This window comes from Giraffa tippelskirchi, chromosome 7 (assembly GCF_054371585.1).
Source record: "Giraffa tippelskirchi isolate mGirTip1 chromosome 7, T2T-mGirTip1v1.2.pri, whole genome shotgun sequence".
In the NCBI taxonomy this organism is placed as follows: Eukaryota; Metazoa; Chordata; class Mammalia; order Artiodactyla; family Giraffidae; genus Giraffa; species Giraffa tippelskirchi.
Window position 1 is genome coordinate 139,938,812 of NC_137281.1, and position 15,288 is coordinate 139,954,099.

At 39.6% G+C, this 15,288-nt stretch overlaps 1 protein-coding gene across 12 annotated transcripts in view; it reads left to right on the forward strand.

The window, feature by feature from the left end:
- The window catches only part of RAD51B (RAD51 paralog B), an 814,189-nt gene that overhangs the window by 2,788 nt on the left and 796,113 nt on the right, over positions 1–15,288 (forward strand). For all 12 annotated transcript variants that reach the window (XM_081513462.1, XM_081513465.1, XM_081513457.1 and 9 more), the window contains exons 2-4: positions 1,869–1,979; positions 4,495–4,608; positions 10,346–10,462. In XM_081513462.1, coding sequence (XP_081369588.1) covers positions 1,896–1,979; positions 4,495–4,608; positions 10,346–10,462 — 315 coding nt within the window. In that variant the 5' untranslated portion in view covers positions 1,869–1,895. The remainder of the gene's footprint in view (positions 1–1,868; positions 1,980–4,494; positions 4,609–10,345; positions 10,463–15,288) is intronic.

Genomic DNA, 15,288 nt, shown 5'->3' on the forward strand with positions numbered 1-15,288 from the left:
CTTGTTGCTGTCGTGTCCGACTCTTTGTGACCCTATGCACTGTAGCTGCCCAGGGGGATTCTCCAGGCAAGAATACTGGAGTGAGTTGCCATAGCACATTTAAATTCTGATGACAATACTTGCTGCATGACTAATTATTTGTGTATATATTACTTTTCATCTTTTACTTAGAGTTTCCAAAGGGGAGAAATATACTTAAGTGATTCCTGTGCCACAGCACTCAGCAGAGTGTGTGCTTAAGAAGCATGTGTGGAAGGAACAAACGATTTATTTTTTTGTGCGTTGGGGATGGGTGGATGTGCAGGGCAGGGAGTAACCAGAGGCAGTATGAGTAGTCTAGGCAAGAGATGTGTGTGTGTGTGCTCAGTCGTGTCTGACTCTTTGCGACCCCATGGACTGTAGCCCACCACGCTCCTCTGTCCGTGGGATTTCCCAGGCAAGAATACTGGAGTGGGTTGCCATTTCCTTCTTCAGGGGATCTTCCCGACCCAGGGATCGAATCTGCATCTCTTGCATTGGCAGCTGGATTCTTTTATCACTGAGCCACCAGGGAAGCCCTGTTCTCCTTTTTGGGTTGAATTTATTAGTCAAAATGATGTCATTGCCCAGAGCTACCTGGTATGTGAAGACCCTGGGCAATGATTCAGCAGATGTCACTTGGTAAACTTTCTATCGGAGACACAAAACTCAACACTGACAAATTCCCTTTGAGTGAAATGAGAAGGATTTATTTTGTGATTGTGGGAGGGATGTGTGTGTGTGAGAGAGAGAGATGACGGAGAGAGAAACAGTGTTAATCTGATTGGAAATTTGGGCCATGGTATTGGAAATAAATATCTACATTTTCAGTATATAGTTTAGTCCCCAAATGTGACTCTGTTTTTGATCACTTTATTGTTTTATCTCCTGGAACAATGAAGAGTCCCTATTTCTACTCTATCCAGAGGATATTCTGCCATCTGAGTGTAATACACAGCTTCTCCTTGCTTGTGTTATTAAGAGAATCACAGTGATTCTGTTCTGACTCTCTGAAGACACATATTTCATGAGCCTCATTTAGTCCTCACAGGGTTCAACAGCAAGAGTGCAATTTAGTTGCATGTGGGAATGTGAGCAGCTACTATAATAAAAAACAATTTCAGTTTGTAAATAACACCTGAAATAACAAAATCTCAGTTGATTCAGCATGTTTGTTCTGATTCCAAAAAAGGAGAGGTTCAGTATGGACTCGTAGAAGAGTGTACTGACTAAGAGTTTAGGCCTCAGAGTCAGACTTCCTGGGTTCAAATTCTGGATCTACCATTCACTTTCTCTGGTGACAGTGGAATGGCTAACCTTTCTAGACTTGAGTTTTCTCATATGTAAAAATGGGATCAGCGATCAACCTTTCTTATAGGGCTGTTGAGAAGCTTAAATGTGGCAATTGATGTAAAGCTTTGGAACAGGGCCTGATACATAGAAGGTGGTCAACATATTTATTATTGTTTCAGTGCAATGAAAGCAGACTTTCTGGGAGTGCTCTTTGGAAATATTTGCATTAATTACACATCCAAATAAAATGTATGAATGAACTGAAAATCTTCAGATGCTATATAAATGTGAAATGGTATTATATTTGTGTAATAAGTTTTTAAAGAATTTTGTGAAATGCAGATTCTTACATTGTTTCTTTGCATGTTTGACAAACAGTAGTCTCCCCTATTTAAAGTATTTAGAAAGATTTATAGCCGCCTTTTATTTTTTCAGTAATATTTTAAATACCATACATTTCGTTTTGTATGTGGAGAGATTTGAAAAGTTTTATTTTGCAGAGTGTTGTGGATAACCCATCTACTACTGCTTATGCTGTTTCCCAATGGTTTTTCAAGGTTCTTTTTCTTGCTGCATCTGGAGGCATGGGTAGCAAGAAACTAAGACGAGCGGGTTTATCACAAGAGTTGTGTGACCGTCTGAACAGACATCAGATCGTTACCTGTCAGGTACAATTTATTTCATTTTTCTCAGTGAGAAACCTTAAGTGCAAATTAATCTTAAGTGTACCTAAATAACTCTTTTCTTAAAAAAATTTTGCTTAAAGTTTTAGAAAACATGTTTATTTTAATTAGAGGATAATTGCTTTAAAATGTTGTTTTGGGTTCTGCCATACATCGACATGAATCAGCCATAGGTATACATATGTCCCCTCTTTCTTGAACCTCCCTCCCAATAACTCTTAATTGCATCTGAAATATGAACATTTAGGTTTATAAAAAAAGAAAAATGATGGTGCTTGCTAATTCAAAATAACAAACCACTTAGCTTGTATTTTCAAATGTGATTTCATTTCAAGAGTTTTGCATTTTGGTTAGGGTTGGGTCAGGAGAATGCTCATGGCAGAAGGTGAAATACACCTGGCCGTTTATTTGGGATTCTAGAGAAGTTTTGTCCTTGTAAAAGAAATTCTGTAGTTACATGAGAAAAATGACTCAAATGAGGAGACAGTAATCAAAATGGGTAATTTCTCTTGAAAGCAAGAAAAATTTTTATGATTATCTTTCTATCAATGGAGTGAGAAAAATATATAAAGTGGACGTTGTATATTTAAGCTCAAGAGTAAAGCAAATGCATCTTCAGTTCAGTTCAGTCGCTCAGTCACGTCCGCCTCTTTGTGACCCCATGAACCGCAGCACGCCAGGCCTCCCTGTCCATCACCAACTCCTGGAGTCCACCCAAACCCATGTCCATTGAGTCGGTGATGCCATCCAACCATCTCATCCTCTGTCGTCCCCTTCTCCTGCCCTCAGTCTTTCCCAGCATCAGGGTCTCTTCAAATGAGTCAGCTCTTCACATCAGGTGGCCAAAGTATTGGCGTTTCAGCTTCAACATCAGTCCTTCTAATGAACACCCAGGACTGATCTCCTTTAGGATGGACTGGTTGAATCTCCTTGCAGTCCAAGGGACTCTCAAGAGTCTTCTCCAACACCACAGTTCAAAAGCATCAATTCTTTGGTCCTCAGCTTTGTTTATAGTCCAACTCTCGCATCGTGCATGACCACTGGAAAAACCATAGCCTTGACTAGACGGACCTTTGTTGGCAAAGTAATGTCTCTGCTTTTTAATATGCTGTCTAGGTTGGTCAAAACTTTCCTTCCAAGGAGTAAGCATCTTTTAATTTCATGGCTGCAATCACCATCTGCAGTGATTTTGGAGCCCCCCAAAATAAAGTCAGCCACTGTTTGTTTCCACTGTTTCCCCATCTATTTGCCATGAAGTGATGGGACTGGATGCCATGATCTTAGTTTTCTGAATGTTGAGTTTTAAGCCAACTTTTTCATTCTCCTCTTTCACTTTCGTCAAGAGGCTCTTTAGTTCTTCTTCACTTTCTGCCATAAGGGTCAAATATGCAGATGACACCACCCTTATGGCAGAAAGCAAATCCCTCTTAGGAGATTAAATTAGATTTGACATTTTATATTAGGGTTTAATCCTTGATAAGATGGACTTTTAGAGAATGCTGGAGGTTTTTTTTTTTCAGTTGCTTTGTGTGTTAATGATATCTTTGCTTTCTCTGTTATACATTTGATAACCTTCATGTTCATACTTTGAAACACTCTTAAAAATATGATATTTAATATTTCAGTCCATAGTTGGTTTTATTCTCTCTCAGTTATTAAATACTTCCTCTGAATGATCTTACAGCTTAGGATGAAACTGATTTCATTTCTGGGTGTCTGTTTGTGTCCAGACTTTTGGGCACAGGGGCAGTGCTCACATCCACTTGGGCTGATTTCTGCTGCTGTGTATTTTTACTTGGTGTGTCCTCTGGTATATACTAAGTTGGATAATTAGGAGATAAGATTATGTCGTATCTTTTAGTTAAGGAATATTTAGGAGGAAAATACTATAAGAAACATACAAACTGATCTACAATAAATTATGCTTTTATTTTATTTACACGTGGACAGTGTCAATTGAAAGCTTCCTTTTAACTCCAGTATCTTGGTTGTACATGTTATTTAAAATCGTCTGTCTCACATATAGGGTTATCATTACCATCTTTCAAATTCCATATATATGCATTAGTATACTGTATTGGTGTTTTTCTTTCTGGCTTACTTCACTCTGTATAATGGGCTCCAGTTTCAACCCTATATGTGAGACAGAATAAGAGACACAGATGCATAGAACAGTCTTAAGGACTCTGAGGGAGAAGGTGAGGGTGGGACGTTCTGGGACAATAGCATTGAAACATGTATAATATCATATGTGAAACAGAACACCATTCCATGTTCGATGCATGAGACAAATGCTCAGGGCTGGGGCAATGGGATGACCCAGAGGGATGGGATGGGGAGGGAGGTGGGAGGGGGGTTCAGAATGGGGAACACATGTAAACCCATGGCTGATTCATGTCAATGTATGGCAAAAACCACTACAATATTGTAATTAGCCCCCAACTAAAATAAATAAATTTATTAAAAAAATAAAATAAAATTGTCTCTTTATGTTTTTTAGGACTTTCTATGTCTTTCCCCACTGGAGCTTATGAAGATGACTGGCCTTAGTTATCACGGTGTCCGTGAACTTCTGTGTGTGGTTAGCAGGGCCTGTGCACCACAGATGCAGACGGTATATTTCTATGTTAGAGTTATGATTTGGTTATGATTTTCATTTTGAAAAGCTTCTCTATTCTCTTTAAAATCTATTAGGGGATAAGGTAAAAGCAAAAATAGAGATGAACACCTCAAAAATACCAACCCTCACCGCATAAGAGTTAGTCCTCTAATGAGAATAAATTTATGTTGTTTGTAAGCTCATGGGAGACAGTTACAGGAATAAGAGGTAACAGGAATTTTTTTCTCTGTAGCTGGCAGTGTTATTTCAAAAAGTCATCTTTCTCTTTTAATTGTTTGGGAAGGATTTGTGAACCTCATGGTTAAACTATAATATACTCTTAATTTTAGAATGTCCCTGTAATACTAACTTTTACCATCATCATTTACTCTACATCTCAGAGTGTGCATATTGAACTTACACTGACTTATTGGTTGAATGAATAATACTTTAAAACTTATTCTCACTCCTGAGAAGAGTTAAAGTCTTGAAATAAGCCCAGATCAAGTTGTACTATTATTTCATACTTTCTGTGTCATGCCTTTAGCTTTTCAAAATATAGGTTTAGTGCATGGTAGAAAATGTCTTGTTTTCTCAGAGTAAGAGTTACCTGAAAGTCTGTCCAGTGTTTTGCAAATGTATTTATTTGTGTGGGTTGTAAACTGCTTACTATGTTATATTGAAATTTGGTAACCACTGAGCAATAAAGTAGGATCCAACTCTGTGAAGGAGGAAGGAAGGAATATTAGTGTCATTTGAAACTTTGAAAACAATGAACAGATTCAGTATTTTCTTTTGTTCAGGTTTTGCTTGTGATCTAAGGAAAATACCTTAAAGGCAGAAGCATCAGAAGGTGACTTAGAATTGGAATTAGAGATGGGCACCAGTCTTAGCTTTGTCATTGGTTTAGTAGCTTTGAACAGCTCACTTTGTTTTATGGGAGAAGTTAAAGAGTTAAAATCATATGTGATGATTTCATTAGGAGGTTCAAATGAACCTGTCACTATTTTGAAAGTTATAAAGCACCAAGAGAACCTTTTAATTTGACATCTGTGATTCAATATGTATTGCATATTCCTAGTCAGATAATTGAGCGGTATATGATGGCTAGGAAATTCACCTTCAATCTGCACGCCATCACCGCTTTCAACTGCAATGTCACTACCATTCCAATTGCCAATTTAAGGAGCCATCTTTCTCTTTTGTTGTACATTTACTTTTGTAACATTCTTTAGAGTCCTGCCTTAAATATTGGATTAGCCTTAGTTCATTCCCTCACAAAATTTCTTGTTTTGTTCATTTACTTATTCAGTCATTTATTCCTTGAACCAATATTCATCGAGTGTCAGCCATGGATCTGCCAGGTACTGGAGATATTGTAGTGAAGATGATTGATAAAGTTTCTGCCCTTGTATAGCTTACAGTCTAGTGGGAACCGTCGGACATTAAACAAATAATTGTATAAATGATTAATTCATTGTAGTAATGATAAGTCCTATCAGAGAAAAGTACAAAGAGCTTAGAAACTGAAAGGGATATTACTTAGTGTAGGGGTCAGCAAGGGCTCCCTCATGGAAGCAACACTTCATCTGAAACCTGATGGATGAACAGGAGAGAGACAGCCAAAGGAATTGGGAAGGGAGGGGAGCAGGGAAGAGCTTGCAGGCAGTGGGAGTGGGAAATGCAGAGGCCCTGTGAAGAGCAGGAGAATGGTGCTTGTATGGTAAGAAGATCAGGCTGGTCTGAGTGAACATAGCAGCAAGGAAAGGAGTGGCAAGAGATGAAGCTGGAGAAGCAAGCAGGGTCAGATCGTTGAGGCCTGCAGCCCTGTTAAGGCTTTTGGACTTTATTCTGAGAGCAATGATAAGTCATCAAAGAGAGTAATGTAGTATGTGTTTTAAAAAAATTCAGTCTTTAAACATAGACGAGTGATTGAAAAGGAACAAGGAAATATTTGTGGACTAGTTAGGTATCTGTGACCATATTCCAGACAGATTGTGACATGGACTATTAGTGTGGTGTTGATACCGATTGGAGAAGGAAATGGCACCCCACTCCAGTACTCTTGCCTGGAGAATCCCAGGGACAGCGGAGCCTGGTGGGCTGCCGTCTATGGGGTCGCACAGAGTCGGACACGACTGAAGCGACTTAGCAGCAGCAACAGCAGATACCAATGGTATAATGTCAGTTACCATGAGTGATATGTAGGAGGTAGCATGAATAGGATTTGGTGATAATTTGATCAATGCAAAGAAATAGAGGAAAACAACAGAATAGGAAAGACTAGAGATCTCTTCAAGAAAACTAGAGATACCAAGGGAACATTTCATGCAAAGATGGGCTCGATAAAGGACAGAAATGGTATGGACCTAAAAGAAGCAGAAGATATTAAGAAGAGGTGGCAAGAATACACAGAAGAACTGTACAAAAAAGATCTTCATGAGCCAGATAATCACGATGGTGTGATCCCTCACCTAGAGCCAGACATCCCGGAATGTGAAGTCAAGTGGGCCTTAGAAAGCATCACTACAAACAAAGCTAGTGGAGGTGATGGAATTCCAGTTGAGCTATTTCAAATCCTGAAAGATGATGCTGTGAAAGTGCTGCACTCGATATGCCAGCAAATCTGGAAAACTCAGCAGTGGCCACAGGACTGGAAAAGGTCAGTTTTCATTCCAATCCCAAAGAAAGGCAATGCCAAAGAATGCTTAAACTACCACTGCACAGTTGCACTCATCTCACACGCTAGTAATGTAATGCTAAAAATTCTCCAAGCCAGGCTTCAGCAATACGTGAACCGTGAACTTCCAGATGTTCAAGCTGGTTTTGGAAAAGGCAGAGGAACCAGAGATCAAATTGCCAACATCCGCTGGATCTTCGAAAAAGCAAGAGAGTTCCAGAGAAATATCTATTTCTGCTTTATTGACTATGCCAAAGCCTTTGTGTGGATCACAATAAACTGTGGAAAATTCTGCAAGAGATGGGAATACCAGACCATCTGACCTGTCTCTTGAGAAACCTGTATGCAGGTCAGGAAGCAACAGTTAGAACTGGACATGGAACAACAGACTGGTTCCAAATAGGAAAAGGAGTACATCAAGGCTGTATATTGTCACCCTGCTTATTTAACTTCTATGCAGAGTACATCATGAGAAACGCTGGGCTGGAAGAAACACAAGCTGAAATCAAGATTGCCAGGAGAAATATCAATAACCTCAGATATGCAGATGACACCACCCTTATGGCAGAAAGTGAAGAAGAACTAAAGAGCCTCTTGATGAAAGTGAAAGAAGAGAGTGAAAAAGTTGGCTTAAAGCTCAATGTTCAGAAAACTAAGATCATGGCATCTGGTCCCATCACTTCATGGGAAATAGATGGGGAAACAGTGGAAACAGTGTCAGACTTTATTTTTTTGGGCCCCAAAATCACTGCTGTTGGTGATTGCAGCCATGAAATTAAAAGACGCTTACTCTTTGGAAGGAAGGTTATGACCAACCTAGATAGCATATTTAAAAGCAGAGACATTACTTTGCCAACAAAGGTCCATCTAGTCAAGGCTATGATTTTTCCAGTGGTCATGTATGGATGTGAGAGTTGGACTGTGAAGAAAGCTGAGCGCCGAAGAAATGATGCTTTTGAACTGTGTTGTTGGAGAAGACTCTTGAGAGTCCTTTGGACTGCAAGAAGATCCAACCAGTCCATCCTAAAGGGGATCAGTCCTGGGTGTTCATTGGAAGGACTGATGTTGAAGCTGAAACTCCAATACTTTGGCCAGCTCATGCGAAGAGTTGACTCATTGGAAAAGACCCTAATGCTGGAAAGGATTGGGGGCAGGAGGAGAAGGGGACGACAGTGGATGAGATGGTTAGATGGCATCACCGACTCGATGGACATGGGTTTGGGTAAACTCCAGGAGTTGGTGATGGACAGGGAGGCCTGGCGTGCTGCGATTCATGGGGTCGCAAAGAGTCGGACACGACTGAGCGACTGAACTGAACTGTCTGTGGGTGGTGGTGAGGTACAGGAAAGGGTCAGAGATGATTCCTTGATTTTGCTCTAAGAGACTGGATGGTACCATTTGCTGGTATAAGGAGTATCAGAAGAGGGTCAGGTTTGAGGGAGGCAGATCATGGATTTGTTAGTACTTGTTGAGTTTAGGCACTTGTGAAACACTGAATGTAGATGTGAAGTAGGCAGTTAAATATGTGTACCTAAGCTTGAAGGATAGTGTGCCCTGGGGAGTCATTGGAATGAATATGGTAGTCAAAACCATGAAAATGGATGGAGATTGCCTAGAAAGTATGTAGAGAGAGAAAGTAAGCGTGCCCAAGGCCAAGTCCCGAGTCAATCAGCATTTAAAGATCAGATCAGACAACAATGGATCTGAGAAGCAGCCATCAGAGAAGAAAACTGGTGGAGTTACCGATAAAACTTTTTGGCCAATCCAGTATTAATATGTTGCTTTCCTGTGTCCTCATAGAGGCAGAAGAGCTTGGATTTGAGACCTAGATTTATTAAATTGTAAACTTTAAGTGGGTAGAAACTACCCACCCACTTGGCTTACCACTCTGTTCCCAGAGCTTATCTTAGTATATGGCATGCAGTAGGCAATTAATTTGTATTTGTTAAATGAATGAGTGAATGAATGATAATGATTCTGTAGCTTGACCTCAGTTTATTTGGGCAATTTAATACTAGTAATTTTTAATGTTAAAGATTGCTTACACATTGCTGGTGGGTATGTAATCATGTTAACCACATCTGCAAAGACCTTTTTTCCAACTAAGGTGACATTCACAGGTTCCAAGGATTTGATACGGCTTTCTTTTGCAGGGGCCATATCTTAGTCCACCCTACCCGCCTTCAAGCCGTTCTTCACATACCAAGCTCTGTTTGAAATGGTAGCTTGATCGTGTCACTCCCTGTTTTTCTCAGCCTACATGCCACACTTCAGCAAGACTCTTCCGATGCAGCCCCTGCTTATTTCTCCAGCCTCGCTGTTCGCCATGCCACGACCATGCTCCATCTTTCAGCCATTCTAAATCACCTCTTTCTTTTTTTGTAATTTCTCTTAGTTTCCATTTCTTATTTCTCGCTTCTTGACCTTTCTTCCTACATTCTTGTCTCTTTGGCAGGAACATGCACATTTCCTTTGCCCGTCTAATAGCCTTTTCAGGTTTTAACTCAGACATCCAGATCTTCCCTGGATCACGAAATTCAGATCAGATGGACTGTCTCCAGGTCTCCACTTGCCCTATCACAGTAGCTTGTGTTTAACTGTATTATAATTGCCTACTTTCTAGTCCTAATTTCATAGTCTCTAGTTGGCTACAAGTCCTGTGGGTGTAGAGGCTCTGTCTTTTATATCACAGCCTTCAAATCTTGCACAGTCCATGTGAAGTGAAAGTTGCTCAGTCATGTCTGACTCTTTGCGACCCCATGGACTATACAGTCCGTGGAATTCTCTAGGCCAGAATACTGGCGTGTATAGCCTTTCCCTTCTCCAGGGGATCTTCCCAACCCAGGGATCAAACCCAGGTCTCCCACATTGCAGGTGGATTCTTTACCAGCTGAGCCACAAGGGAAGCCCAGCACAGCCCATGGCACAGAGTAAATAGCTGTAGAATAAATAAGTAACAGAAGGAAAAAAACCATAAATTGGGTTCTAGCTGCTAAAATTTGAATTTGGAGTTGGCTTATGTTTTTGAATAAATATGGAGGTTGAAAAGATCTTAACTTTTTCTTTGATCAGGCTTATGAGATAAAGACACAGAGGTGTGCTGCTCACTCATCAGCATTTTTGTCTACAACCCTGTCTGCTTTGGATGAAGCCCTGCATGGTGGTGTAGCTTGTGGATCCCTCACAGAGGTAAAGAAGACACTTGCCAAACCATCTAACATTGATCTAGAACCTTCAGAACCAGGGGAAAAAGTATAATTAAGAAGTATAAATTATTTCATGAATATTAATCTAAATAGTTCTAAGTACCTCAAGGGCAGGGTTCTCCACTCAGTCCCTGGTAGTACTAGTGTAGTATACCAAAAGGAAGATGTTCTAAAAATCTTTGCTGATTGACTGAAATCTACTTGGGTGGTTGTTTCTCTGAATTAGAAATTGAATATTATGAAATAATATGAAACAATTTGGGGGGAATTAGAACAGGATCCCTACTTAGTCTATTAGGAAGGAAAATTTGAAATTTTATTAGTGTGCAGGCAAATTATAGTATTACACTGAAATGAGCTACTTTTACTCCCTGTTAAAGATAAAATTAGATTCTAGAAAGTAATCAATTGTGTTAGTAATATATTGTTACGTAACAAATTACCCACAAACTAAGTGGCTTTCATGACAGTAAACACTGATTTCTGTTTCTTTGGGACTGGCTTGGCTTGGAGATACTGGCAAGGGGTGCAAGGGGTAGGTTGGTGCTGGTTTTTGGCAGGAGGGCATGATTCTCCCCTGGAGAGCTCCCTGCAGGCTGCCTGAGTCTCCTTGTGGCACGATGTCTGACTCCCCCAGGCAAGATGGAAATGGCCATTCCTTTGACGATTTAGCGTTGTAAGTTACACACCATCATTTCTGCCACTTTCTTCTCTTTGGAAGCAGGTCATTAAGTCCAGTCCATGTTCAAGGAAAGGCGAATTAAGCTCTACCTTTTGAAAGGAGTGTCAAGAATTTGAGGATATTTTAAAACCACAACAGGTTTTTTCCCTGAAAACTGCATTGATGTGCTTACTGGTCCTGATGTGGTGAGTCCATAGGCTGTGTTTACCAGTGCAGTCCTGAGGGCCTTCTTGCCTGAGAGTTCTAGGGGCATCTATGTGTGAAACAAACTTTTAATAAGAGGAGGTGCTTAAAGCATTGTAATAGGCATAAACTTAACTGTAGATATTTTTCTTTGAAGATAGAGAACCTGTTTTAGATAGTAAGCCTTGTTTTATTTCCTGACTTCCAAGAAAGATTTAAAAATATGTGTTCTATGCCTAGTAAATGAACCAGTGAGAGAAATAATCTTAAAAAGAAATGAGACTCTGCTGTTTCAGGGCACTGCCACCAGATGGTGCCAGAATCCTATCTTCCATAATCTTTGCACTCCAGTTAGACCTTTGTTGAAATAGGTCTGTGAAAAAAAAGTTTTATAATAATTGTGAGCCATAGTTATAAACTTAATTATTTAGATAGCAAAAAATTGAACTTCAAGATGATTAACCAACAAATGCTTTTTTATTTTTTAAGTTTTGGAGTAGTTTTCAATACTTTTTCACATCGGTCAGTTTTAGTCACTCAGTTGTGTCTGACTCTTTGTGACCCCATGGACTGCAGCACACCAGGCTTCCCTGTCCATCACCAACTCCCAGAGCTTGCTCAAACTCATGTCCATTGAGTCAGTGATGCCATCCAACCATTTCATCCTCTGTCATCCCCTTCTCTTCCTGCCTTCAATCTTTCCCAGCATCAGGATCTTTTCCGATGAGTCAATTCTTCGCCATCAGGTGGCCAAAGTATTGGAGCTTCAGCTTCAGCATCAGTCCTTCCAGTGAATATTCAGGACTGATTTCCTTTAGGGTGGACTGGTTGGATCTTCTTGCTGTCCAAGGGACTCTCAAGAGTCTTCTCCAACACCACAGTTCAAAAGCATCAATTCTTCGGCACTAAGCTTTCTTTATAGTCCACCTCTCACATCCATACATGACTGCTGGAAAAACCATAGCATTGACTAGAAGGACTTTAGTCAACTTTTTCCTGTAACTTTCATCAATTCTTTTTGAATTCAAGAGGCAGTTACAAGCCCTGAGATGTTTTTTCGTGATCTGATAGGATGGCATGGAATATAAATACCCTGATTGCTTGTTAGTGGCAAGTTCTTTACTTTCTGTTCCAGCCACAGGTAGCCTCTGCAGTCTTTTTTGGAACTTTTCAGCTAGTTATAGAGATTGTTTACCGTTGATAAAAACAAAAATTTAATATATGTCTTCCGTATACGAGATTAAATACTTCCTGCATGTGTAAATTATAAACATTTATGAGCCAGTGACCCCAATATAAGCCCCAGAACAATATCAAAATCATTGAAATCAACTCTGGGCTCCTCCCTGATCTTATCTTTGGCTTTCTTTTAGGAGGTAACTTCCATCCTGAATTTCTGCCATACTTGTAGTTTTTAAAAATTGAAGTATAGTTGACTTACGATATTATATCAATATTAGTGTTAGGCGTACAGCCCAGTGATTCTACCATTCCTATGCTTTTTTCCCCAGTGGTTACTTATACCTGTAGTTTTTTTTTTAATCACCCATGTACATAGGAAATGTAGCATTTTATTTAGTTTTGCTTTTTGAGCTCTGTTACATCATATATTGATGATTAAATCATAGCATATCTCTTCTATGAATTGCTTTTTCCACTTAATATTATTTTGTAAGATTTATCCATGTTGTTACAGGTAGCCAGAGTATAATTCGCTTTCATTGCTATATCATACTCCATTTTGAAAAATATGGCCGCTTTTTTTTTTTTAATCCCTTTTTCTGTGAGTGAACATTTGGGTTGTTTCCAGTTTGCTGCTAATATAAATAAGTCCTATGAAAAGTGTTGTACATGTCTCCTGGATCACATGTACAAGTATTTCTCTAGAGCAGGGATTGGCAAACTACTGACTAGTGGTCAAATCTGGCTAGCTGCCTGTTTTTTGTAAATAAAGTTTTATTGTCACACAGCTATGTTCATTTGTTTACATTTTGTCTGTGGCTTTGTTTGAGATACAAGACAGAGTTGAGGTACTTGTGACAGAGATCTCATGCCTGAAACACCTAATATATTTACTGCCTGGTCCCTGTTGAGGGTATTTGCCTTGGATTAATGGCTGGTTGTAGAGTATGTACATAGGTAACTTTGCAGAATCAGGACAAATTATTTTCCAGAGTGGTTGTGCTTGTTTAGTTTCCTACCAGTGATGTGCATGAATGCCTCTTGCTCCATATCTTCTTGCCTTGGTATTATCTGACTTCTTAATTTCTGCCTGTCTTTAGTTTTCATTTTTCTGATTACTATTGAGCTTGAATTTCTTTTTTTTATAAGTCATTTGGCTATTTAAAAAATAATTTTATTAATGTACAACTTAAATACTATGAAAGTCAATGTTTGTAACTGTATAATTCAATTGTATTAGTGGATTTATAGTAAGTCATCACCGCAATCCACTTTTAGAACATTTCCATCATCCTAAAACATTTCCTCGTGCCCATTTATAGTTAATCCCTACTCCCATTCTCAGCCCTAGGCATCCACTGATCTACTTTGTGTCTCTATAAATTTGCCTTTTCTAAACATTTCATTTAAATGGAATTTTATAATGTATACAATTTGTGTTTGTGTTTTTTCACATAGCATGATTTTTTTGAGGTTCATTCATGTTGTAACATGTATTAGAAGGCTGTTCCTTTTATTTGTTGAGTGATATTAATATCACTGCAGCCACAGGACTGGAAAAGGTCAATCCTCATCCCAGTTCTCAAGAAGGGTAGTACTAAAGAATGTGCTAACCATCAGACAGTTGCACTCATCTCACATGCTAGTAAGGTCATGCTTAAAATCTTGCATGCTAGGCTTCAGCATTATGTGAATCAAGAACTTCCAGATGTCCAAACTGGGTTTGGAAAGTAAGAGGAACCAGAGGTCAAACTGCCAACATTCGCTGGATTATAGAGAAAGCTAGGGAATTCCAGAAAAACATCTACCTCTGTTTCATTGACTACACCAAAGCCTTTGTCTGTGTGGATTGTAAACTGTGGAAAGCTCTTAAAGAGATGGGATTACCAGACCATCTTACCGGTCTCCTGAGAAGCCTCTATGAAGGTCAAGAAGCAACAGTTAGAACCCTGTATGGAACAACTGATTGGTACAAGATTAAGAAAGGAGTACGACAGGGCTGTCTGCTGTCACCCTTTTTGTTTAATCTATACGGTGAGTACATCATGAGAAATGCCAGGCTGGATGAGTTACAAGTTGGAATCAAGAAAAGCAGGAGAAGCATCAACAACCTCAGATATGTGGTTGATACCACCCTAATGGCAGAAAGTGAAGAGAAACTAAAGAGCCTCTTGATGAGGGTGAAGTAACAGAGTGAAAAAGTCAGCTTAAAACTAAATATTAAAAAAACTAAGATCATGGCATCTGACCTCATTATTTCATGGCAAATAGAGGGGGAAAAGGTAGAAGTAGTGACAAATTTGCTCATCTTGGGTTCTAAAATCACTCTGGTGACTGTAGCCATGAAATCAGAAGATATTTGCTTCTTGGCAGGAAAGCTATGACAAACCTAGACAGTGTATTGAGAAGCAGAGACATTACTCTGCTGACAAAGATCCATATAGTTGTGGTCTTCCCAGTGGTCATGTACAGTTGTGAGAGCTGGACCGTAAAGAAGGCAGAGCACTGAAAAATTGATGCCTTTGAACTGTGGTGCTGGAGAAGACTCCTGAGAGTCCCTTGGACAGCAAGGAGATCAAACCAATCAATCTTAAGGGAAATCAACCCTCAATACTCGTTGGAAGGACTGATTCTGAAGCTGAAACTCTAGTATTTTGGTCATGTGATATAAACAGCTGACTCATTGGGAAAGTCCCTGATGCTGGGAAAGATGGAGGGCAGAAGAAGAGGATGTCAGAGGATGCGATGCTGGATGGCATCAT